The 27,243-nt window shown below is 39.6% G+C and overlaps 3 protein-coding genes across 8 annotated transcripts in view; 2 read left to right on the top strand and 1 right to left on the bottom strand.

Annotated features, from left to right (window-relative positions):
• The window catches only part of LARP1B (La ribonucleoprotein 1B), a 28,940-nt gene extending 26,961 nt beyond the window's left edge, over positions 1-1,979 (top strand). For all 5 annotated transcript variants that reach the window (XM_081926461.1, XM_081926465.1, XM_081926463.1 and 2 more), the window contains exon 19: positions 9-1,979. In XM_081926461.1, coding sequence (XP_081782587.1) covers positions 9-239 — 231 coding nt within the window. In that variant the 3' untranslated portion in view covers positions 240-1,979. The remainder of the gene's footprint in view (positions 1-8) is intronic.
• A 4,821-nt stretch (positions 1,980-6,800) lies between these two features.
• On the bottom strand, positions 6,801-16,918 carry PGRMC2 (progesterone receptor membrane component 2). The gene is made up of 3 exons (XM_081926239.1): positions 16,457-16,918; positions 9,750-9,905; positions 6,801-8,718 (listed from the first exon to the last, which is right to left on the bottom strand). Exons 1-3 carry the CDS (start codon positions 16,827-16,829, stop codon positions 8,621-8,623), a joined length of 627 nt encoding a protein of 208 aa, XP_081782365.1. The 5' UTR covers positions 16,830-16,918; the 3' UTR covers positions 6,801-8,620.
• A 115-nt stretch (positions 16,919-17,033) lies between these two features.
• Positions 17,034-27,243, top strand: part of JADE1 (jade family PHD finger 1) — a 158,469-nt gene continuing 148,259 nt past the window's right edge. For both annotated transcript variants that reach the window (XM_081926012.1, XM_081926011.1), the window contains exons 1-2: positions 17,034-17,491; positions 20,325-20,356. The gene's annotated coding sequence lies outside the window, so the exon portion shown is untranslated. The remainder of the gene's footprint in view (positions 17,492-20,324; positions 20,357-27,243) is intronic.

The raw sequence follows: 27,243 nt of genomic DNA on the forward strand, positions 1-27,243 counted from the left end.
TCTTTCAGCCTCCCATTAGTGAAGAATCTGGGAGAAAAAGACATCCAACTGGTGAGGAAAGTGATCGTCATAGACATCAATCCAATTCTTCCAAGATCCTTGCTGGTAATTCTACAGCTGCCCCTCAGGCGTGGGTCCCAATAAACTTTCCCACTACAAATACTGTACAGGAGTTGAGTAACAGCATACACCAGAACAGTACTGCCACAAAATCAAGAAGTGATATACCTGAGCAGTAGACTTTCATTAAGCTTGAACCTTGAGATCAACTCCTAATGCCAGTATTTTAGCTCAAGGATCTTCAGGGAGAGCTATTTTAAAGCTTGATTAAAAACAAATGTATAGGAAAACGAAGGATCGCATTGGTTTCTCACAAAATTAAGTTCCAAGTACTTGCCCTTGATCAGTTGTACTGGGTTTGGCAAATAATCAAAGAGATCCTAGGGAAAATATATTGGTCTCCGTGTTGCTGTCCCTGACTTATTGTTTACAGGATCTGCATTCCAATATTATATGCAAAAATACTTTGGGATGCCTTATGGTTCAGCTCATACTTCTTAAAGAAGTTATGGTATACTCATGTAACTTACAAAGCTTTTTTCATTCAAGTTTTCCATCATTATTTCTACTTATAGAAGCCAAAAAGAAGACATTTTTAATGGAGAAATGACATAAGTTGATAAATGCATATATTACTATCAACCTTTTTTTTTACAGTACATGCACACTCCATGCTGTATAGGAATGTGCACGTTTCTTGGGTGCTGGATTTTGTTTTGCTTTTTAGTTTATTTCAGGATCTCTTTTGCGTTGAGTATGAAATTTTGAGTTAGGCATCAATCGCTTTGGTTTAAGGTGTTTTATTTTATGCTGGTTCATACTTGTACTTAGGCAAAAGTAGGTTGCAGAGGGGAAGGGGTATGGCTTAGTAAACGTTACATCTTTAAGTTTAAGCAGAAGGGTAAAAGTAACGTGGCTCACTAATCACCCTTCAGTTAGAAGAGATGCTTGTGTTTTCTGTTTAATTGCTCTACTAAGTGACTTGCACTTCAAGGAGAGGTTATTTTTAAACAATTATATTTTGTTATTTGACACTGTTTTTATTTAAAGTACAAATTTGACACTGTTTTTATTTAAAGTACAAATATAGTACATTCTAAAAAATGTTGTCAAAATGGGTTTAAAAAAAGTGCAAATTTCATACTCTGCTGCGACCAACTGAACTTAAATTGTCCAAGTCATCACTTTTCTTAAATGTAAATGATTAATTCAAATAGTAGTTATTTGTATTGGGAGGTAGAAGTTAAGGGGATACTTAACCTGTAATTACCTGTTCATTTCAGTTATTGTAAATTAAAATGTTTAGAATAAGGAAACGGAAAACCTCCTTCCCTGAAGTGGAAAGAGTGGTAGGAATAGGTGCATTTTCATTACATACAGCAAAACAGTGAGATACTCAGCTGTCTTCAGGTAACTTTCTACAAATAAAGCCTAACACTGTTTGATGCCTTATTACTGGGAGATATCCTAAGTGATCCAACATTTTAGTTTTATTGGACTTCTTTGGTAGATATGGTTGAAATCCATTGCAATTTTCTGTCATTATTGCCTTGTGAATCTGAATAGAACAATTATGAATATGTGCATATTTGTATATGAATATAAGTGGATTTCCCAGTAATTAATTTCTACACACAAACTAGCCTTTTAGAACTACTTTGTTTTGCAAAGGAACTAGGAATTGATGATACACATTTTATATAGCATCTTTTCAGTGTGCTGAAGTTATACATCTCAAACCTGTGCTCTATCTATGCCACCTCCTCCATGAAAATGATGCAATTGTAAATTTGGATTAAACTGTATATAAAAGAAATATATTTACTTTCATTTATTTGAATGAAATGTGTGCATATCTAGCCTTTAGTATGCATAATTTGTGGTATCTTTGCAGATTTTATAAAAATACAAAAAAGTCACCTTGGTGTAGTGTGTGGTTCTTAAGCAATCTTGTTCTTTAAACCTGTGTAGTAATTTTGTTGTGTTGCTATTGGTTAAACTGGCATGTCTAGAGCTTGTTGCAGCAGTGAGTGGAACTAAGCATGACCAGGGGCTTTTCTTTTCCGGCCAAAATTTAAGTTATGAAAAAGTCTTAATTTACCTTCTTAATTCACATGATTTTAGCAGGTACTGGTGATGATGAGGTAAACAATGTTGCAAATATAGGAGAATTTGGAGTGTTGCTTTTGCATAATGAAACACACTATAGACACTGGCAAAAATATATGGGCTTTATTCCAAGCTTATGGTACTTGGTATTGTATAGCTGATAAACTTCACCTCAATATTTTTCCTGCAAGTTGTTCTTGGCTATTAACATTTGACTTTTATTTCCAGTTTATTAACTGTGATTTTGATTGTAAAGAAAGAGGTGTGTTGTGCTTTTGTTCTCTAAAACTGGTTTGCACAACTTCTGTCCACCAACTCTGTACATATAGCAGCTGACTAGGCTCTTGCTGATCCTTATCCTGCCTGGGATAAACAAGGGTTTGTTATACAAGGATAAAGCGCTGAATGGATCTGAATGTGGATCTTCATGGATCTGTTTGTGCAGACCACCTATATCACCTGTTGATACGGCTGTTCATGCACTATGTTCCAAAATTCTAGTGTTTGTGGCAAGAAAACTCAATTACATTATGCAGATTTAAGTTTATGGAAAAAATAGACAATGTGTTAGGCTATTTCATGAAAAATACATTTTTTAATAATCAAAGTGCTTAGCAAATGCTGCCTTGATGCATAGAGATGTTTAAATGAGTAGGGGAACAGAGGACATTTACCACATGAATTGCATGGTTGTTTTAGGTTGCTTGTCTCTACTATTTGAATCCTCCTTGAGCCATAAAAAGCTGTTGCTTGTTGGGTAGCAAAAGGTCAGTCATTTTACCCAAATAGTTGATGGGAATACACAAGTTTTATTTTTAAGGTTTTAATTTGGGGACTGTGGAGCTCATTGCCAAGGAATCAAGTCTCTTGGGATGGATTCAAACATGGTTTTCTTGCATCAGATATTAGCTGAGGAAATACTGTGTTCCCTGCATTCTAACTGCAATACTTTGTTGCTGGCCAATTTCGTTGTTAAATGTTTTATACCTCATCCTTTGATCAGATTCCCAGATTGACTTATATACTGTAATTTCAAAATAGAATAAAACTAGTGGGTGAAAATAGAAAGATACAAGAAGCAATCAACTATTAAGGGCTAAAAAAAAAACAGCCTAGAAAAGTGATCAAATTTTAATTTAAACAACCTGAGAACATTAAAAGGTATTCACCTTCCAAGACATTGAAGCAGTCTTTGTCTAGGTAGTTGATTCACTAATCTAAACTGGAAAAAGGCTCTTTAAAAAAATAATTGATTAAATAATTACTCTAGCCTGCAAACCTGTCCCCCCAGAGATAGCATAACCTATTAGGCTGTCTCTGTGAAAGAAATAATAAACTGCTGCTGGTAGTACAAGTCCCACCATTAGAAAGGGTAGGCTAGAAAAACAACATTTCTGAACATTCATGCAGCAAATTATGTGCAAGGTAGTCCTACAAAGTTCACCCCCTCCCTCTTCTTAGAAAGTAATATTCACCATGGTCTGTTTCCTGATAACATCACAAAACCAAACAGTACACCTGTCCTTTAAACAAAGCAGTTCCCCAAGAAATCGCTATTTACTTATCTCACCTTAGTAGTATAAGTTTGGAGATGAAAGGTTTTTTTTATGATTGTTTGAAAATGCAGTTTCATGATTTAATACGTTCTTTATTTGCAATCAATCAAATACTCTGCAGTCTTTAAAAATGCCTTTGAATGTTTGTAGTTCAGAAGTAGCACAGCAAGTACATATGAGCAAGTGATTGGGTGGGAATCTTACTGATGGAGAGGGAGTAGTATTTTCTTGCCTTGTTTGTTAGTGGATCACTTGCAAATAAGCTCTCAAAAGCTGCAATCCTAAAAGAAAGAAAAATTGCTATCAGCTGCTAGAAGAAGGACAGAACTTCTCCCTCCCGCAGAAGCAGAGTGCATTTTTGTGCTGGGCAAAAGGAGGAAGCTTTCTTCCTCAAAGCCTGCTTACTGTCTGCTGAGAGGAGGGACAGAGTTCAATTCCATATGCCTGTGGTTATACCATGTGAGTTTTTAAGTGCAATGCTGTTTTTAAGAGAACATTAACTGCATCAGAGACAAGCTAATTTACACCAGTCATTCGTTTTATTTGTATGTCACTTTCCCACAAAAGAAATCATGACCAAAGCGACTTACCACAAATAACAGGTTGGCTGGAAACGCCCTCCCCAAACCTTGCTTCATGGTTCCTCAGAAATAAAATGGGCAGTAGGGCATTTCTTTCTTCTTTGGCAAGCAGAGTGTTTTGTTTTTAAGTGCATGTCTTTGTAAAATAGTGACAAGCCATGGAAGGCAAAGGTTACTAAGATCACTAGCAGCTGATTGTGTGGGTGAATGCTAATGTGTGTCATAAAACAGATTTAGAAAATGCTAATTTATTTCTGTTGGGTTGAATAGACATAGTCTCTGATGAAGACCTTGGGTTTTAGAGGCATATGTGAATTTACTATGTTTTTGCTAGAGGTGCCATCATACATTAGATATAGTTACAGCCTGCTTCTCGTAATAGACCTCAGAAGGTAGTTGCTGTAATACACAAATTACAGGTATAACTTAAAAATGAAAACGATCAATTTAACAATGAGAGTGGCCAAAAAACACAATTAAAACTAAAAAACCTCAAATATGCAAAGCAGACACAGGAGACTATTAAGCTGCAGGTTATGTTTTGTTAGCTGCCCAACACTATACATTTAGCAATTTTCAAAGCATACAGAATTAAAAATGACCATCAATGCAACACATAAATCATATAACCCCAGCTGCCTCCACAGAAACCAACTGAAAAACTCCAAAATGCAACAACACTATCAAAGCCTTCACAGAGCTGGGTCACATTCCACCAAATGCTTGCAAAGAAAAGGGAAATGCCAAAAAGATGTCCATATGTCTGTGTGAAGCAGTCCTCACCGGAAAAAGTATTCCATACACTTGGGGGCGGAGCGGGGAGGATGGGACACAACTGAAAAGGCCCTCTCACTGGATAGCTCAGTTGGTTAGAGCATGGTGCTGATAATGCCAAGGTTGCAGGTTTGATGCATGGGACAGCTGCATATTGGACAAGATGATCCTCAGGGCCCCTTCCAACTCTGATTTATTGCCACCCTTCAAGCACCCTGGAGGACGACCTCATGACTTGAGTGCAGGAAGAACACAATGTGACAATGGTCTCCAACCATTACTATGTCCTTTATGAAAGCCATCAAAGTAGAGCTTTAAACCTAAATGTTCATTATACTTTGTAGAAGGGTTTGTTGGAAGTGCAAGGAGATGCTCTTGCTAATTTTCTGCATTGAAGCAGGAAAATTTAATTTTCCTACAGTGGAGGGTATTGTCAAATGGGTTGGTCCTTCCATACTGTAATAGGGCTGTGGAAATGGCTTTTAACTGCCATCCTGTGTTGGAGAGGGCCTCCTGCAGTTTCTGTCCTGCTGAGCTTCAGTGGTTAGGGCATTAGCCGAGTTTTGCCAAACTTTTCCATTTGCCTATTTCTGCCACACACACCCCACTTCCCTTTGGTTTGGGGGAGTTGATGAGGCAGATTAAAAGGACAGTGAACCCCCAAACTGCAATGTTTCCTAGATGGGCAGGGGGTGGACAGCCCTACATTTCAATGGACTCCTTGGAGGATCCAAAATTCCCATAGTGGATGCTCCCCTCATGGAGCTTCTCTCCGGCATCATAATTCTGAAAGAGGGCAAAACTCCTCTCTGAGATCATGTGTTAAGATGCTCAGATCTGGCCTGTCATAAGGCTCATGGGGGCTTGGGTTTGGCCCAGAGCCATCTCAGCTACCTCCAAAGAAGAAATGGCACCAGACACTTGTTGGACCATTAAGATACAATGTAGGTGTACTCAGGATGTTGAATTTTTGGTATTGGAAGGAGTGTCTTTTAAGCTTTACTAGAATGGTGAAAAAAAAGCTTGCATTTCTGTGTTACAAAGCATCCACTCTTTCCTGAAAGGACCACTGCTCATTCCATGTGAAGTGCAAATACCACCATAGTTCAGTATCAATCCTCCAGACAACTGTAGGGCAGTCATACGATCATCAGTACTGTTGTGTGTCATTGTGAACTAATTGGTTCTTTCAAAGGTGTCTTCAGAGGTGGTCTCAGCTTTAGGTGGGAGCCACAGTGAAAAACCCTACTATGGATGAGTGAAGTTTTTGAACATCCACTCTGACCCTCTACCGCAGGAAAACAATGTTGGACTTACTGTGGGAAGTTCCTCTTCTACAGTAGATGGAGGGTATTCTACTTGGAGTGATTATTGCTGCTAGGAATGTCAAGGGAAAGTCTCTGGGTCTCTGCTGGTGCTATTTAAGGACAGAGATGCCTTACATGTTTCCTTGTCTGTTATTTTTGCTTTTCAGGGTTGCAATTTCTGAATTGTTCAGATTGTTGCTGTTATATCCCTAAACATAGGGAGACACTCTCTCATGCAGGGTGGCAATTACAAGTCTGATTAACATAGCCATCCCCTACTGGAATGGGAACACCAATTGATTTGAGGATACCCTCCATCCACTATAGAAAGGGAAATTCTGTTAAGTCCAACATTTTACTCCCCTTCCAATAGCTTCCCTGAATGTAAAATGACAAACACAGCACACTAACAATGTATCTACAGAACACTTTATTTTAAAAAAAGTAGGAACACAAATTGTTCATTTCTCAAAACAGACTGCATTATTTCAATTATTGAATACATTTTTGGAGTGGAAGAGTTGTAACTGTGGCTCATCAGTGGAGGCTTATTTTCAAATTAAAGGACAACAGCATGTTCACATTTTTAAAAAATGGGGCAGCAGATAGAAAATCTTCCTATTGACACCATAAGAACATTCTACTCACAAGCCAACCTGAGCATGGTCCAGAACTGTTTGGTCATTTTGGACAGGAGGAGGATGCTGTTTGTTAAACACACTATATCACATAGCTTGAAGATCACAGCTCGGTTTTCTTCATGCACGACACATGGCTGTCTTACTGCATGGCATGATTTTCCTTGTGTTGGTCGTTGATGGCAGCTTAATGCTACTTTATTGACTAATTTACAGGAAATGCATTCAAGAAAACGTTAGGTTTTTTTCTTTACTGCCACACTGATAAAAACAAGCTGTGTTTGTAATATGCCAAGAAAAAGGAATGACAACCTTCAATGAAAAGTAATAGCCAAAGCATGTCTACATACAGATATGCTCCACTGTTATATGCCACCTGTTTGCTCTCATTCATCTAAACTATACCTGAATGTCACATCTCTGTTGTGAATTAAGTGTGATGACTAAGTAAAAATGAGCTGGGTAAAGCTTTATTTAATAGCAGTGCAAAAATATTTAATATCTCCAATATTTCTTCTTTTACTCATACACACGAGTCCTGGCCACCGATACTAGCTTAATAGCATCTACATAAAGTCTGACAGCACATTTGGTATTTTACATGCTTTATTAAAATTGTATTCATATTTACAGTATCTGCAGGAACCATCCCTCTATTTCTTGCACATGAGCACCCACATCCATGCACATCCCTCATTTCTCAAAGATATGAGGCTAGGCTCCTTAAATTTAGGGAAGAGGTGGGCTTGTTTATTTAAAAAGCAAAAGGGGAGTGCATTTGGCCATTACACTGCTAATTAAGTTTATGTATATTAACATATATATATATATATGGCAGTAACACTGAGTATTCCTTTACATTCTATATACAGAATGACATCAATGTTTTCCAGTCACCCGAATGTTCTAACTTCAGTCCTCAATGCTGCTTTTAGTGACTCAGGTCACATTTGGGGTTTTCCCTTAAAACAATTCAAGTCTCTAAGTTGAAATAAGGCACAATTATTCCGATTTGATTGAGGGGGAAGGAAAATCATAGACGCTTCAGATGATACCTGCTGCAGATAAAATTTTCCTTTATCCTCTAGGAGATTCTATTTGAAACCCTTTAATCTGCAGAGATCTGAAGTAGTTTTCTGCCACGGAAACCAATGGCCCACAAACTAGTTTGAGTATTTTCATTTTATTATGTTTCAGCAGCCAAATTTACTTGGGATTCCTTAACTAGGTTTTCCATTTAGCATCAAGAGAAGTAGAAAATGGCATATGAAACGCTTAAGCTTGTAAATAACAAACTGTTCATAGGCTTCAACATGCTAAAAAGAATAGTTTTCTTTGCATTTTAAATCCCTGCACCCATTTCATTTCTGAAGCCTTTCCAGACATTACAGTTAAACTGCAACAAAAACTATGTTTGGCAGCACAAATAATGCCTAGTAATCAATTTTTGTTGAGAGGGTAATGATGTTCTTGTACAAAACCTATCAAGTTGTTTTCTGCAGCAGATGAACTGTACCCAAGGACACAGGGCATTCTGTGATGGGGAGTAAGAGATTGCAGTTCCAAAGGCCCCTGACTTTGGTGATTTACAATGTTTATTCCTGTTTAGTGTGATCCTTGGTATCTTCCTCATCTGTATATTCTGATGGTTCCTCTCCTGGCTTTAGCAGTCTACCTACATAGTCATATTTTTCTGAAAAAGACATGTAGGTATTATAATCAAAAGTTACAACATGACATTAAACATCTATATAAACATTGGTCTATCACTCAACCCATTAACTTAACTTTTTTAGTTCATATCCATGATTAAAGGTGTTTTCACACACACCTAAGCTGTTCTTTTAGCTTTCTCCTACCTGAAAAACATCCTAGTATACTGGAAATAACACGCCCACAATGGAAAGTTTAGTGTTTCTCAAATAAAAATGGTCTTCTTGACAGCTGTCACCATAGGCAGAAAACTTACTTGTCCACCCACATTCACCAAACAGCAACAAGTGTCAGAGGTTAACTGAACTTACAGAGAGCAGTGGCTTTTGCCTCTGCCACCACACCCTCCCCTGTTGACAGTCAAGAACTAAGCTCTGCCTGCACAAACATCTATGCAAGAATGTCTCTACAATGATGACAATGTACTGCAGTCCCTGAAGGGTACACAAGCAACTCATGAGATAGTGATTTTGGAATTCTGGAAGAACCCCTGTGATCACCCCCAGCACAGCAGTAGCTCCTTCCCCCACAAGAGGTACTTTGACTAATGCTGATGTTTACAGAAGCACTAGGTATCCTAACCTTCCCTAATCTGGTGTCCTCCAGATGCTCTGGATGACAACTCCCATCAATCCTAGCCAGCACAATTTTTTATCTTGCTTGCGGCAGCAGAATTAACAAGAGGCAACTGTATACTAAGACTTAGAACCAACTGCCTCCACATCCTCCTGATCCCCATCTGATCCAGTATTTTCACTACTGTGAGGAAGGGATTGGTCCTGTTGTGCCCAGCCATGGAAACCTATTAAGGTGTCTCTTACCTCCCCTTCCATACAGATACACTATGCTTATGATTTTAACTGAATATTTACATAAACTGAACCATGACATTTTCAAACTAAAAATTGCTAGCAATTTAGTAAATATCAATTTCTGCAAATAACTGAGAAACACCTTTACAAGTACTCACTTTCCATTTGATTTAAAGGAATATCCCAATTTAAACATTACCTTTAAATTGCATTTCCCATTCTCTAACGCTTTCCATTTGCACAGCATTTAAGTCTGATAAGTCATCATATTCATCTCTAAGCGCATCTTTATCTAGACAGAAAGTTGCCAGTCCCCTTGAGGCATCTCTGCCAGCAAATATTCCATAAGGACCCTCTGAAAATAGAAAAAAAGACCCATGTATTCAGTCATTCACTTGCATTATCCTTTCAGAATAACATTGATGTGTTCTCATAATTCGCTACCCCAGATTAATTGTTGCCAAACATCAGAGCTAACTGAACACAGTTTAATAAATTTGAGCTTGAACAAACAAGCTTATTCAGTAGCTCAAACTGCTTTGCCTTTGTCCCAATTTTAATATTTTCTTTTTTAAAATACATGACAAATGCTAGTCACACAGTGGCTGAGTGCAAACATCTTTAAAGTGCGTGATTGTCTCTACTCAGGAGTGCAAAATATAAGTTTATCCTTCTTTCTTGGGCAGAGCATTGGCTAATGATCCACAGAAGCTGAATGATCCACAAACATGAACTTTCCTCTACAAAATGCTGTTCAAATGAAGTGAAATGTCCAAGCTAACAAAGGAGGTTACTAACTCAAAGACTATATAGGCCATATGATACATGAATGGCAGAACAGAATTTGGTTAAAGAAACTGGATATATTTATAACAAAGCCACAAAACATTTAAAGAAGCGTAAAATCTTTTTCTTGGTACCTAGGGACATTGGCAGTCTTTAAAAATTGCTGTAATGGAACTTGGCAACACAACTAACATTATCAACCTGACCTTTGGAAATAGTTTAACTTGAATCTTAAGATTACATAACATCCAGAAAATTATTAAATGACTTTTTAAAAAAGGCACAGGAATTCAAGTTATGGAAATAGGTTTTATGCTTCTATTCAAATGAACTGCGACACTATTATACACTTATCTACTGAAACAAGTCAAATAAAGGGTTTAAGGTTAATAACAGAATGATAGTCATTCTGATGAAATAGTATATGACCAATTTGTGCTTAACTGGTTCATATTATCTGATCAATGGACTGCTTCAGGAATTCAAGATCACATGGTAGAACATATGTAACCTAGAGTAGGTTACAACAATTTAAAATATAACAAAAATAGTTTAGAACAGCTTACAACCACAAAAATAACTTTCTAAAACTTTTGTCCACATTGCAATACTAGGATTTCAGATAAAACACATATCCTAAGGCTTAAATTCATTAGTGTTTTTCACAACCATGCACTTAAAAGTGTTTAAGCATATGGTTTTACCTTGCTATGCTTGGGGGGAAAAACATTTTTCTATTATACTTTTGGGTTAAACAAACCTGAATTTTAGAAAGAAAATGAACAGAACTCTAGTTTAATGTGAAGAGAGATAAATTTTTATTAACAGTCATAGTTTATAGTACAAAAACACAACTATACCAAGAAGCTACCTATATTCTCAAAAACAACTGCAATGATAAATCAGTACACCAACACAGACACTGAAGGTTTAATTCAACAAAGCTGTCCCATGTAAGAACTTCCACTTGCACAGTGGAACTCCCACAAAGCACAGATGCAATCCTTTTTCATGGCTTACTTACATGATGCAGAGAGAGAGAGAGAGAGAGAGAGAGGGGGAGAGAGAGAGAGAGAGAGAGAGAGAGAGAGAGAGAGAGAGAGAGAGAGAGAGAGATATATCTCTGGAGGAGAGGGGGTGTGACTTATCTGAGTCTATCCAGCAATACAACCCTGTTGTTCTTTACCCCTTCACTAACTACTGCTTGTGCATAGTTATGTTTGAATATAATTTCCCACAGATATCACAAATTTTATGAGCATGGCAAGGCTTACAAAAGTCCTGTAAATAATGCAATCTGGGTTGTTCTGAAAAATGGTAAATAAAGCCAATTTTGAATTAAGAGAGGTCTGTTTAAAATATAATGAAAATCTAACTTCCAGCAGTTTTCAACTATCTTACACATACACCACACAGCAGTAGCATCCAATCTCATCACCATCTCTCCAGCACTTTGATGATATGGGTCTGCTAATCATGTGTAGTTTTAATAGGTCCAAATGCCATTAATGAATTACCTATAATCATTCTCATAATCATAGGCTGAAGATTTGAATTGTACTTTGTTCCAAGTCTCATTACAATTTTCCTCCTCAGTTCCATACATTCCAGCAGTGTTTCAAGTTATTAAAAGGATCACTAACCGCCCCCCCGACTGTAGACTCAAAAGGAAAAAAAACCAATATAGTAGTCACCTTTTGTACATGTAAAGTCTTTTAAATTTTATTAATTATTAAATTTGTATATCACCCTTCATCTGAGGATCAGAGTGGTTTACAATATAAAGACACAACAATACATAACATAGTAACAAACAGAAGCAATATCCCTCCACACAGTTAAAAAAAGTTGTACTGTAGTTGTTTTTAGCCAAAGGCCTTGGGAGAAGAGTGGTTTTGCTTAGTGCCTAAAGAGATGAAATGAAGGTGCCAGGCAAGCCTCCCTGGGGACAGCATAATATCTTAAACCTAGGAAACCTAGAGAATAGTATCTCAAACTGCATGGCTTCTTTTTGTTTTTATTATACATTTTGTGGTTACTATATTTCATTTTTATCTTGTGAACCACCCTGAGATCTAGGGATGACGAGTGGTTAAATACATACATACACACATACATACATACATACATACCCTTTATTAGTCACATTAGATATGATTGTACTTAGAATCCCTAGTATGTGCTAGAAACCGGAAATACACCAATTCTCCATCTGTTTAGGAGTCTCTATTAACATGTGTGGAACTAGCCAGAATGGATATGTTGATGAAAGGCAGAGAAGAGAAGGGCTCACAATTTTATTGTTTGCTGTCAAGCAATGGTAGATATATCAACTGGGACATTAGTTTGCTTTTGTTTTTTTGATTACTTTGAAATAAGTAATCAAAGTCTAGGCCTCTGTTCATCAGATTAATGATCCCAGGGCAGGTTATATTTGTTGTCCTAACAAATACTGTAATTTGTAAATTTTAAAGCATAATAATGCTTCACTATGTAAAAGTTAAGATTACCAAAGAAATTGGTATCCGACAATAGTAAAATTTTCACCTCAAATTTGTCATTTTTTGCAATGACAACATAGTTCCATGGGACAGCTGTTCGTATTGTTCATAAACCCCTCACCCAAATCTATTCTGATAATATAGCAGTTACAAAAAAATCACCTGGGCAGCTGAACAACACAGACTATCACATATTTATTGTTATGCTACTAAAGCGTTAATTCAGGGAGGTTTTCAATTCCATGAAAAAAGCAAATTCTAGACAAAGCTAAACATTTCGCCATTTATGGACTTCAAAAGCATAAGTATGACTTTTACAGAAATGAGGAGGTTGAGAAATGCCTAAGTTTGGTTTATTGTGTTCTATTAATACTCTTAAGCTGGATGTGTTGCGAGAAGGTGATTCTCATGTCTCAGAACTAGTAGCCTGTTAGTAGCATTCCTCCTAAAATAACAGGTGCATAGGGTTTTTTGGGGGGTATACCTGGATATGGTCTCTACCAATAGGAGTGCCAGCTCCAGCTAGTTGGCCAATTAGAGCTGTTCTTGGATCAGGATGACCTAGTTGCAGTTGTCACCACTCATCAACAGCTCCTGATTGAACTAACGCAACACAATCTACATGGGTGTTTCCTTAAAGATGATCTAGAAGCTGCAGCTGCCACAGAGTGCTACTGTCCAGTTGTTGTACAGGGCAGCAAGAAATGGTAAATGACACAGAACATGAAAGAATTGTGCTAGCCTACCAGGTCCAATTCAATAAGATAATAGCATTCAAAAATGGGTTAGAACTCAAGTACTTGCAGGAATGCCTTCCCCAGTATCAGCAAACCTGTTTTGAGATCTGCAGGGAAAGCCTAGCTTGCAGTGTACCCTCAGTGAATTTGACCTAGAGGATTGCTACACAAGACAGGGCCTTCTCAATGGTCTTGCCCTGACTGGGGAACCCTCTCCCTACCACACTCAGACTGTTCCCCACAGAGGGCAACCAAATACCTGTTTGTTCCAACAGGCCTTTGGGGTTTAGTAAGAGTGGAATAATTTATACGGTATTTCTCTAATTTAGTGCTGACTTGACTGCTATACTTTGTAGTGTGCTTTTACTTTACTCTACCCTTTGCTTTTAGCCACCCTGCACTCTCATGAGAAGGGCAAAATATAAGAAATAAAATCTCCATCAACATGGAGTGCTTACCAGTCTCTATTGTGCTTTGGACTCAGAATCATTTGATTTGCTGAAGTCACATATTCTAACCTCAAGTTTATAAGCCACCACTTCTTTCAGTGTTAGATGGACAAGCATATTCTTATAAAAGATGTCTCCTTTATTCATAATTCATTTAGTGACCCATCCATGTTACAAGGCTGAAGATCTTCTGTAGGAGTCTTCCAAGATACTTTCCAGGAAGGTTTACAACACAACAGATACACATATTGCTTATTCTTTAAGTAGTTATGATAGTTTAAGAATTAGTTTTCTAATAGTACTTTTTTGTTATTAAATATCAAAACATATTGATGCTGGGAAAATGAGATTCATTTCTTCAGTTGTGGGATCACTGTGATTTGGACTGCTGTATTGTGTGATAATGAAAATGTCAACATACCTACTTGATAGTTAGCATATTGTGGCCAGTATATAGCCTGCAGAGAGAGCTGGAAAAGATTAGTTTCAATGCTCAGCACAATGCAAGACACAATAGACCCCTATTCCAGCATCAAATTCTCACAACTGACTCCAGTATTCAGGGTTTAGTAGCCCAAATGGCATGTTATCTATTTGTACCTACATTACCACTGTTTTACTTCACCAGCACAAGTTACACATTTGCAGTGTGTAAGTGGTCAGCAAGATATTTAAATAAACAGTGTCACCAAGTTTAACCACTCAATTAAGGTCTTTAATGAATTAAAAATATCATGATTAATGGACAGGTCTTTTAAAATTACCTTCAAAACAGATTGCAACATTATTTTTAGAGGTATTCACAATTCTTTTACACAGAATGCCTCTTCTAACATGCCTACTACAACCTATGTGTACACTGTCTATGCTTTGTGTTTGGAAAAGTTTTTAACTATATACAAACTGACTTACAGTATGCACATCTGTGTGTACACAGAACCAAGGCAATTAGAGTTTCAATGTGGCTGACCCCCAGGCAAGTGAGTACAGCAGGGATGGGGAATATATGAACCTCCAGATATTGTTCCCCGCCAAATGGGAACTGAAGTCCAACAACATCTGGAGGGCCACAGATGCCCCATAGGTTGCACAATTAAAAAATAAATAAAAATGCAGCTCCAAACTCTTATAATTTGTAAATTTCTTTAACCAGGTTGCAGGTTTAAAAATAAACAACTGCAGAAATAGCTATTCTAACTATTAACTTTCTATGTACAATGAATTTTTAAAAAAATCCTTGCCCTACTTTTCCTTCACTACCTACTATATACTTCACAAAAGATCATTGTGAGCCTATTAAATAAAATAATGTTTAATTATTAAACCTGCTACTTAGCAGGACTTACTTGCAAGTAAACATATTAAGAACTGGATTATATATTGCCAATCTCCCGCCTACTTTAATATATATTAGGCGAAATCTAATCAGAAGCAAGACAAATTCTATTCCAGCTGCCAAGAACATTGCGCAGATATGAATCAATAAGCCTTTATCTGTACATGGTTAGGACCAGTATAAGATTAAATCCACAGCTCCACGTCAACTTATTATAAACTTTATTCTGTTGTAATTATGTGTAATACTGCAGCCCAATTATCATTGCAATTGCTGAGAGACTTGCAGAAAGAGAAAATATCCAAACCTTAATAAAATGAAACTGGATTCCAACTCACATTGTAAAAGGCTGGAACTATTTCTAGTTAGTTAATCAAAATCCAGAGAATTACATGTGCAGGGAAAGTCAGCCTCAGGATTTCTGAAAATTTGGGAAGCAAATATGCCAAAGACAGCTTGTTCACTCCAGGGCAAATATGCATTCAAAAGGGACTAAATGTCTGAAAGTAAAGCAGATGTGTGAACAAAACTAGGAATGAAGTTTAGGTGCCCTAGACTATTTGTGGGCACCATGGCATGCCCATAATCCCTCATATTCGCCAAGGCCCCCTACCTCCTTGGTTTGTTTTTTAATAATTATTTTAAATTTCGCATTCTTCGGTTTCGTTTGGTGTGGGCTACTTGTTTCTGTGTAGATGCTGTCTGCTTCCTTGCCTGCATTTTATTTGGGGTGTGTGTGTTTACCTTTTGTTTTGGAAGGGAGAGTTCAGAGGAGATCACCAGCTTTCCTTCTGCGAAATGGGTATTTTGTGGAGCCCCTGGCACTTCCGTGCCTCCAAATGTGCCCTGGAACTCACCCACCCCCCAAAAAGCCTGGGGAAACCAGCCTGGTCTGGAGCCTGCTATATCTTCTTTCTCCACCTACCCATGTGGGTGGGTAAAGCGGGCCTTTCCCCCACCCCCACTTACTTACTTACACCTGCTACTTGGGGGGAGGGCGTTTCTCCCGCCTTCCAGGCCTTTGTCCCACCGTCGCTCACCCAGGAGGCATGTATGCCGCCCCCCCCGCTAGCCCCCTTTCCCCCCGTTTCCCTCACCGGGCCCGTAGAACTTGCTGCCTTTGGTCACGTCGAAGACTTTGCCGTTGACAGCCAGGAGGATGCGCGCCGCGCGCGCGCCGTCGTACTCGCGCAGCTGCTCCAGCGTGAAGTCCCGCCGCTTCATGCGGGGCAAGGAGTCGACCAGGCCCTGCTGCGCCGCGCCCCCCACTCCGCTCCTCTTGCCCCAGCGCCTGTAGAGCCGATAGGCCGCGAGCGCCACGATCGCCAGCAGCGCCAAGCTCAGCAGCATGTCGAGGCCGCCGTTCCCCCCGAGCCAGCTGCCGGCGGCCGTCTCCTCCGGACTGCTGCTGCTGCCGCCGCCCCCGCCTCCTTGTTCAGTCCTTAGCTTCCCATCCCCATCGTCCGCCATCACTGCCCAGCCAGCGCCTGCCTGAGAGGAACCGCTCCGCCCCGCGACGGGGGAGGGAGGCGGGGAGGCGCAGGCGGGGCGCCGTCTGACTCTGCCTCGCCCGGGCTCCAATTGGTCACTGGTAAGGACACGTCACCCACGCTAGCTCGCGCCCAGCAGAACGAATGAGAAAGAGGCGCACGCGGCTACCCAACGGCAGATTTCCACCTTAGGGGAATCTTCGCCTGGGAGGGGCTGGTTGGAGAGAGAGAGAGAGAGAGAGAGAGAGAGAGAGAGAGAATGTGTGTGCGCGCGTGTGGCGTCCGTGCGCGAGCGAGCTAGCCTTCGCCCTCATAAATTCTTGGCGCTCACGTGGTGCCGACGGAGGAATGCCGCGCGCGCGTTGCGGGCGCTGGACTAGAATATTCTTTTTGAGGGGGGAGAGAGAGAAGGGGGCTCGTCGACGCCATAAACATGCTTCTGTGCTCCCCCGCCCTTTCCCTTATCGATTGTAAAATCAGGGCGGTGAGGCGCTGCTTATCTCCGAGAGGCTCCCTCAAGGCGTTTTTTCAATTTCTTTTGCCTTCACAATGGCGAAGATGCATGAGCGTCGTCATGAGTTGTCAGTGGTATATTGCACCTAAGAACACGGGGCGCTCTGTGCAAATAAAATGAAAAATCAGGTAGGCCCTACCCCACAGACTTGTTAACACTCGCCCTGAGGGAAACCCTGGCTGAAGGAGGCAGAATCTCTATATCGTCCCAGCTGCTGGAGAGAGGGCTCGTTTGCGCGGGCTTCCTCACAGGCATTGGGGTAGCCGTTTTGAGAACGGGCGCAGGGACTAAAAGGGCGGTTGGACTGACCCAGCAAGCTGTTTTTAATACATAGTGGCTGCATAAACCCTTTCCCTAATGGGCTTTTTAAAATAAGTAACCCCTCCCCACAAAAATATCCTTCACCGAAATCCACATTTCTTCGCTACGGTATTTTGTTTTAATTGTGCTTCGGATTTTTTTAATTCAATATGTCCCAGTTTTTATTCTTTAACACTGTATTCTACCGTTTTTTGTTTGCTTTGTGAGTTGCAGTTATATGGCTGTTGTATAAATGAACAAAACATGCCAATTTCCTAATACCCACAGGACATGCTTTGCACACCACATCATGCCCAGGAGAAAGCAGGATTTCCTATTTTAACACCTCCCCACAACAAAGCATTGGTCACAAGCTCCAGAGGCCTTCTGTAAGTGCTTGCTGAAAACAGTTTCTCTTGTTGGTCATGGAAAGGCATCCTATTAAGCTAATTCTAAGATTCTTGACCAGCCTCTCTAGGACTACCTCACACTTGTTGCCAGCCCTCTATGGATATTACTGGCATACAGTAAGGGTACCCCCCCCATGTACAAACGTGTGTGCACATGGGTAAACAGATGTATACACCACCCCCCTAAAAAGAAGTGATATAAGAAGGATGTTTATGTCTGTAGCAGGTGGGGTCAGAATTAATATATTGCAGAAATACATCAGATGTTACTGAACTACATCTCTTTTAATCCCCATCTAGCATGGCCATAGTTCAGGGATTATGGAAATTGTAGTCCTTAGTGTTGGAGGGTACCACAGCTCCGAGCTGTGGAAAACACACCAGGGCTAATATTCTAGAAAAACACTTTCATACGACAGTGCTCCACACAGAGCCATAATGGTTGAAATGTGCTTACTACAAGGAGTCAAGCCGCAGTCCAAAATAGGTTTACTCAAAAGTAGGTTCTCCTGAAACCAATGAAAATTACTTCCAAGTAAATGTTTTGGGATTTAAGCTAAACAATAACAGACTTCCACATCTGACCTTGTCTTTCCAACTTCCTGTTGAGCATATTAATCCATGCTATTTTAAAGCAGACTGTGCTTAAGCAAATATAATGGGTTTTTAAAACTGAAACTACAATGGAAGGAATTCCTTTTTTAATCCACCCAGAACAGAACAGGGGTTTCATTGGACAATGTATTTTATCAGTGAATACCATATTCAGAGTACAGGGAAGAAGGGATGGGTGTAGCTTATTTGGATTTCCATACCATTTGGAATGGGGTTCTGAATATGTATAATCCATTCCTAGTTTAATGCCATTTGCAATTTATTTGGACAAAAATGATTATATAGATAAATGCATGGAAATTTCAGAGAGGTGCTGTAAATTCCTTAACATTTTGAATGAGGTTTTTTCCTGCTCTTAGTAGAGAATATATAGTTGCCATAAGCAGAACACACACAAGTGAGTATAGTAATTGGCCAGGTATCAATTACCAACACACAGATTCATCATAAGTATAAATGGTACTGTAATTGTACAGTAATGAAGAAACATCTATTTAGGTTGATATATACAAATGTAGGTGAATTAAGAATCCTTATGTTATCCCTAAGTGGAGAATAAAATTATATACAAGTAGATGATAGCAGTGCTTTTTTTCTGTGGGGATGCAGGGATACGTATACCCCTAAATATTTTGTGAATCTAAGTTTGGCCTCATTGAGGGGTAGTAATTCAATATGAATAGGAAAATGAGAGTACCCCTAAACTTTTTTTTAAGAAAAAAAGTGCTAGATGATAGTATGGTGCAGGCAGGAAGGCCACCTAGTGATAAATTTTCCTACATCTGTCCCAAAAAGGTAATGTCTGTTGCTAATATAAAGACATGGGAGAGTGGTATAGTCCCATTGCATTCATCTCAAAGTATCAGATAGGTTCCCTTACCAAACAAGTGTAGCTCCACTTTATTCTCATGATGCTGGTGCAAGGAATGGATCCAAACCTGGCTTTGAGGACAGGCTAGCCACTTCTTAATTCCTTTCATGCCAAAACCATTTCTCAGTCTATCAATTTTTTGTGATTTTTGACATGGGATTCTGCTGGTGTATGACTGATTATATTGATATAGCACTGCCCCTAGCTCTGTGCCACTACAATCCTGTTGCTTGGCTGCAAGAGGTTCTCTTCTCTATGACAGCATCAGTACTATACTGGTGCAAATGGATTTGGGATTGGTGCTGTCCATTTTAACATACGTCATTTAAGGACTGGATACTTCTGCAATTTTATCTCTAACCCATTGCTTTTAATGCATTTACAATATTTGATAGAGGGCAGCTCCTTTTTATAGCAAAATCCTCAGTTATAGTTAAGAAAAATAATGATAACAATAATGCTGTCATAAATAATACAATTATTTTCAGTTTACCTCAAAATGTAAAATATATTTAGTAGCTATATTCTGATGATAAGTCTTTCCAAAAATTAACAAATCTGATTTAAAGCAAAATCCCTTTTGTGAGCATCCTATTCCTTACCTTCTCCAATCTGAACTAAATGTGTATATGATGTTGTGTATTACTACATATTCCACACTGTTCACCCAATCACTTTTATGTGGACCTTGTCCATTTCCCCATTTATTTGCCACCTCAGTTTGAGTTGTAATGATTTTAACACCCACCAATTATTGTTTTTCAGCTGGTGCTCTTTATATATATCTACAAGGCAAGGTAAGAATTTGAATACTTTCAAATTCCTTAAGGAGGGCACAGGTGATTTGCATGAAAGGCTTTCCTTAAATTTTTTAGGTCTTTTCCAGATAGATTTGTTAAAAAATACTGGTATTGAAATCCAATAGGATTGGGATTATTTATAACTATGAACGTGAAGAGGCCAAAAACCTTCAGGGCAAGGGATTCTGAGATGTGGCCAAGAGTCTGTAATCTGAAATATTGCTTGTAAGATGCAATATTGTGGTAATGGAGCTGTAAGCATTCCTGGAATAAATTAGATGGATGGGGTTACACTGTCGTTGAAGGAGCAAGTACATAGTTTGAGGGTGCTCCTGGATCCAACTATCACTGGAGGCACAGATGTCTTTGATGGCTAGGAATACCAGTTACCAACTTTGGTCGGTAAATTGATTATGGTTGTTATTGGATCGGGTTAATGATTGCAGTGTTCCATGCACTGGTAACTTAATGGTTGAATCACTGTAATGTGCTCTGTGTGGGGCTACTCTTGGGGTTGGCTGGGGGGGCTTTAACTGGAACAGAACATAAGTTAGGTTGGTTGTGGGGGCAAACTACCACCAGCATACAATGCCCTGCTTGCAGGATTTGCTTATAGACTGCCAGTCTGCTACTTGTACTCTACAGCTCATGATTCAGGTAGGTAGCCGTCTTGGTCTGACGCAGTAGAAATAAATAAAAAAAATGAAAAATTGTCCAGTAGCACCTTAGAGACAAACTAAGTTTGTTCTGGGTATAAGCTTTCATGTGCAAGCACGCTTCTTCAGATAACTGAAGATATCTGAAAAAGTGTGCATTCTACAGCTCATAACAAGGTTACTTGAGAGACTGCCTTATCCCTAATATACCTAGTAGAGGAGTAGGGCTTTCAGCGTGGCTGTCCCTGTTCTGTGTAATAGCATTCCTATCGAGATACGACAGGGACCCACTATCTGCATTTTCAGGAAACGCTTGTAAGACATTTTTGTCCCAACAGGCTTTTGTAGATAGATAAATGGGTCTTTGATATGAGTGTCTTAGTTTTGTTTAAAATGTATCAGTTTGCATGCATGTGTGTTTTTAAACCATTTTTGCTGTTTTTATAATATATAATTTTGAGACAACTGTTTAATAAATTGACACCAATAATGATGACAAATAATAACATTGTATGTTATTATCTTGCTCTGATTTTTAAAAATACAGATATTCAAAAGCACCTGTACCAGAATCAGATTATTGGGGCATATTTGTACCAACACAACTACACAGTCTTTATTTATTAATCACCTTCCACACAGACATGCCTCAAGGCAATGTACAAAATAAAATAAAGGTAAAGGGACCCCTGACCATTAGGTCCAGTCGTGACCGACTCTGGGGTTGCATCGCTCATCTCACTTTACTGGCCGAGGGAGCCGGCGTACAGCTTCCGGGTCATGTGGCCAGCATGACTAAGCCACATGTGGCAAACCAGAGCAGCACACGGAAACGCCGTTTACCTTCCAGCCAGAGCGGTACCTATTTATCTACTTGCACTTTGATGTGCTTTCGAACTACTAGGTGGGCAGGAGCAGGGACCGAGCAACGGATTCGAACCGCGACTTTTGACCGCGGTTTAACCCACAGCGCCACCCGTGTCCCAGACAAAATAAAATAGAAGCAGCCAAAAGGAAGACGGAAACCCCAGTTAAAAACAACACAGAAAATAATAGCAGGTGAATTTTAAAGCAATACAAAGTAGACACCTATGGCAGCATTGGCTTTATGGAATGTGTGGTGTATGTGTCACCTGTGTTGTGTGGCTTCATGCTGCAGGGCTCTGAAAGGCAGCCTGCTGTGATTACTTTTTCCTGCACCAGGCTGGAGTTGGTGAGATGAAAAGAAGGCCCACATTCCTTTGTTATCCAGATAAGGTATGAGAAGACTTGTGGTGCAGCCAGTTTTAAGAAATGAGCTGTAATGAGCCTGAAAAGTCATGAGGAAATATATGGAGGGAGTTGGAAACATTTGTCTTAGCATCAGCACCACATGTGGTTTGTAATGTTTGAAAGGTGTGGACATGATTCCAGAAGCCTCCAGCAAACTTCAAAGTGTGCTATTCAGCTTGTCTCAAATTTACTTGACTATTGTACTTCTAATTTATTCTGGAAATCTAGAGGTTTTGATCCCAACATACAGAAACCAGAAATGATCTGGCTGCTGCTATACGAACACATATACATATATACACGTTAAGAAATTTCTTCACATAGAGCTGACTGAACATAACAACAACTTGGTCAGACTGTCCTGTACTTTGTTTAGGAACTCGTTTGTCAACTAATGGAAAATATGCTAATTGTATGGGTGTGGAAAATCTTAATTGCCTTACCTTGCCTGTATAGTTGCCTTCTCTTAATTCCATTTGTAAATTAGGAAGAGGCCCACATGAAGAATGTTTCCCCATGTGAATGAATCAATATGTTCACATTAGAAACATAACCAGTTCATTCTCAAACTTTAAACTAACCCCTCCCCTTCCCACAAACATATTTATTTTGAAGCTAGATCCAGTAATTTCAACAAAGCCTACTTCTAAATCTTAAAGATGATGTTTTGTCTTTTTCAAGACCAGACTCCTTGCCACCTTGTCCTCTATAATAACAGCTCTTTTCACCCTGTTAGTGAAAATCGGGGCTTAACAGAACAGGTTATCAAAACTGGAGTGGCATAAGGCATGATTTCATGCTTCTGGTAGACACACCCTCCTTATCTGACTGCACAGAACCAAAGGATCTACTGCTGCCACACCCCCTGCTCAGGAAAGGCAGTAGGTGGGTGTGCACTCATCTTATTACACATTCTCCTTGTTGTTCCAGAGAGTAGGCAGGAGGATGAAACAAGGCAGGGAGTTTGAATACATGCACTGACTTTGATCTTTAATTACCAGGCAGTATTTTATTTAAAAAATCCATAGCACACCATGGTAATTTCCAAATTTGTATAAATTTCAAGTAGATCAGCTCCTTGAGATACTCCATGAAGATGGTACACATATTTATATTTTTTCCCACCGAACCCACTGAACTGCGCTCTTACTGTCTCGTGTGCAGCTCTGGTTTGCCAGAAGTGGCTTAGTCATGCTGGCCACATGACCCGGAAGCTGTATGTCGGCTCCCTCGGCCAGTAAAGCAAGATGAGCGCCGCAACCCCAGAATCATCCGCGACTAGACTTAACAGTCAGGGGTCCTTTTACCTTTACCGATTCTTTCTGAAACACACATACCTGCTTGTAATGGTTGGTGACATGCACAGCGACATAGCAATCCTCGTTGTTGAGCTTTTTTTAGGAGATCAGCCAAAGTTTTTTAAGAGGCCAGAAAAGTTGTTTAACTTCTTGGGGGAATTCTGCCAACATTTGCTTAGCTGTCTTTTTGAGGGACTATTCAGAGCACATCAGAACATATTTGCAACAATCACACCAAACTTACAATTATCAACCTCTGTTTGAGAGTCAGGAGAATATTTTCCAGGTTTGGGGAAGGGTGTGGAATCATATCCAGACAGGCATACAGCCCAAAATTTGCTTTTAGAAATTCACTGACAAACTCACAGAAGAGCAAGGTAGAAATAACATTGATAACATTTTCCTCCATTTTTATGCATTCAGGATATATCCCCTGCTAGGAGAGGGGCTTGTAGGAACCACATCCACACACCTTTTCTGGAAATATCCTGGAATAGCAAATGGTCCAGATCTACCTGACCTGACTTGCCCAGCCCAGCAGCTGCTGCGGCTTCTAATGAGTGATTGTAGGGAAGTGGTTAATACAGAGTTTCTTTCAGGCTTCCTCAACCTCGGTCCTCCAGATGTTTTTGGCCTATAACTCCCATGATCCCCAGCTAACAGGACCAGTAGTCAGGGATGTTGAGAATTGTAGTCTCGAAACATCTTGAGGGCCGAGGTTGAGGAAGCCTGTTTTCCCCCCAATAAATAAGCCAGCCACTATTTCTCCACCCAATCAATCAATCAATCAACGCAGAATGATTAAGTAAAAAATAGATATTGGTTAGTGAAAGAGACTCATAGTTGCTTGCTTGCTTGTATCTCTGGCAAGGTAACAAAACAAATACTAAATTAATCAACAACAAAAATAGCTCCTCAGAAAGCACACTGTAACTCCTGTAGTCTACACGGAAACAGCCCTGACCATGCTGAAAACCAGTGTATGTTTCTGGTGGGCTAATACTAGCACATAAGGCTGTTTCTGAAGCAGTTCTGACTCCTCCCATGTCTGCTATAGCAGTTGTTCTGGACTGGTCTCAAAACAACAGATGGGGAAAAAGCTTTCCTAATAGGGCTGACTTTCTGGCAGCTCAATCAGTCACATGGTTTTTCTACTTTGAGACATGTGAGAGGGACCTATGTGCCATAGCTATACTTTTGAATTAGGGTTGTCTTGAGTAATTTAGGGAGCATATGGACAGAGCTTCCTGCTGCAGTCATACCACTCCCACTGAAGCAACACCATCATCTCCATTGGGTCGTTCATTTCTTTGATGCATCCCTCTCTTCTGTGGATTATCAGAATTGCACAGATATGTTAAAATGCCACCTTATCGGCACCACTCATGTCTCAAGTTTGCAGAACAAGACTGAAATGCAGCTATAGTACTCCCACCCTCCAAAGTCTAACTCTAAGAAGCTTTTCAGTTTGAGTAGTTTTTAAACTCTAGGATAAGCTTTTCATTTAGAAGAAGTTGTACAAATTTGTCTTGTTTAGGTTGGTGCTTAAAATTAACATTTTTACTGTGTCAGTATACGGTACTAATGTACCCCTCACTAGAGGGCTATGTGGGCCAGAAGTCCAATAAACAGACAAGAAGAGGCTGTTAACCTTGCAGTGTGCTGCAGTGCAAGATCAATTTTGCCACGGCTCAAGTCAAATTTGCTAACATATATGAACAAAACATGACTTTGAACAAAATCATAACAGTTAAAGTTGTGGAAAAACGGTCCTAGTCACCGTTTTCCAAATGCAAATCATCTGTCAAACTATAGCCTCTTTCTCCTGTCCCTACTTTATGCTAGTTCATAATATTTTGATGCAAACGTTGGAGAACATACACCAATCCTGCATAAATGTCTGATTAGAGGACAGAAGACTGAAATATCCTCCTTCTCTTGTCCTTTTGTTCCCTTGTCCTTTAAAGCACAAACATTTCCATTGCAAATATGTTTCGGCATGTGTGAGGCAAGGCACTTTGGCTTAGGCATTTCTGTTTAACAGTTGCTGTCTGGCAAAAATCTGCTGTTTTGTCAAGCTCCACCCAGTGGTTGTGTAAGCCAAACACATCCCCCCCAATTAACCAGCTCCTCACCGTGGGATGCCTTTTTGTACATTCATGAATGTATTGGAAAGTTGTTCAAATGTAAATTCAGATTGCAAGCTCTGTGGGACAGAGACTTGCTTTTTTCTTTTGTAATTATGTTAAAGCACTAAGTACACTGATCATACTAAAAACAATAACGAGGAATGTGGGTGCTCAATACATACGGCTATATTGAAATTACATTTGAATAATGCTACTTTAGGTTTTTGTCTAGGGCTTATTTAAGAAACTGCATGTGCTCAAATTTCTACTCACGCACAACTATTAAAGGTAGAAGAGCCCTTTCCTCTTTTGTACTACTTATTCTTTATCGTTAGTTGCTTGGAGAAAAGTGCCAAACATTTACCAGACTTGGATGACATATTAAGCCATAGTTAAAAATAAACTCTGGTTTGTTTGGAGAGAACCAAATAATAAGCACTGGTTCAAATGTAATGCAAAGCCAGACGAACAATCACAGAAAACAACTTCATGGACCTGGGTCACATACCAAAATAGAATGCTTTATACACTATCATAGGTTGGCACATCTATAGGACTAGAGATGTAGTGTCTCTCCCCCCCCCCCCCAATGTCTTGCTGCCTTTTTCTGGCAAAGGAAAAATCCTTGAGATTTTTTGCTTGTAGTTTAGGGAGGATGTTTGCATTTGACAGTATCCCTCTCCCAAACCCCCAAACCCAATTATATGAATGAAGATGCAAATGGGAATCTAGAAACGCAAGCATCCAATTTGGGCTGCATATGCACGTGCGGTTGTACTTATATTTTCTGCATGCCATTTTAATGAATTACAGGTCCTGTTTGATGATTGATCTTGACTTACAGATCAACCAGATTGCAACTACAGGCTTGTTTACCTCCAACATAATCCACTCACATTTCAGAAAATCAAGTCTAAATGTAGGTTTGCATGTTTCCCTCCTGTTTACAGCTTCAGTGGTTACTAAAACCTGAGAAAATATATAGCAAAAAATTGCTTTCTATAGCAGCGTTTGCATACTCACTTCTACTGTTTATCTACCTGGACAGGTCTGCACAAGTTGTGATCTGTCAGGCTGAACACTGCCCACCACCAGTCATGCATGGCAGCTTGATCTACTTCACAGTCCTTTCCTCCTGGTACGCATTCTTAGAAAATCATTGCCTCTATTTTATCCCTGTTTTCGCCTTTTGGGGACCCCTGATTAAAATATTGTTATGAGTTTGGGGTGGGGGAAATTAGGCAGTATGCAGAGACATTTCTAGTCCTTGCATCTAGCAGTTGTTAAAATATAAGCACGGCTCACTTCCTGTTGAGGTGATTGCGTAATGGGCCACTAAGGGAAACAAATGATAGGGGCTCTGTGTTAGACAACAAATGGATGGTGGCAAATGGGTGAGGCCCTCCCCCAGTTCGTGGTTAGTTTTAAGACAAAAGGCCAAAGTAGAGAGATCAGTTACATGAGCTAGAAGCTGGAAGAGAAGCGGCAGGCTGGAAAGGCAGAGCGAGAGCCATGTTTGATTTCTGTTT

This window comes from Podarcis melisellensis, assembly GCF_964234715.1.
Source record: "Podarcis melisellensis genome assembly, chromosome: 9".
Classification (NCBI taxonomy): Eukaryota; Metazoa; Chordata; class Lepidosauria; order Squamata; family Lacertidae; genus Podarcis; species Podarcis melisellensis.

Excerpts from the sequence above, each read along its gene's own strand:
- PGRMC2 (XM_081926239.1), bottom strand. The coding sequence starts at position 16,829 with ATGGCGGACGATGGGGATGGGAAGCTAAGGACTGAACAAGGAGGCGGG. Across the intron at positions 9,906-16,456 it reads CAGCAAGTTCTACGGGCCCG|AGGGTCCTTATGGAATATTT; the intron begins GTGAGGGAAACG and ends TTCTATTTTCAG. Across the intron at positions 8,719-9,749 it reads ATGGGAAATGCAATTTAAAG|AAAAATATGACTATGTAGGT; the intron begins GTAATGTTTAAA and ends TGTCTTTTTCAG.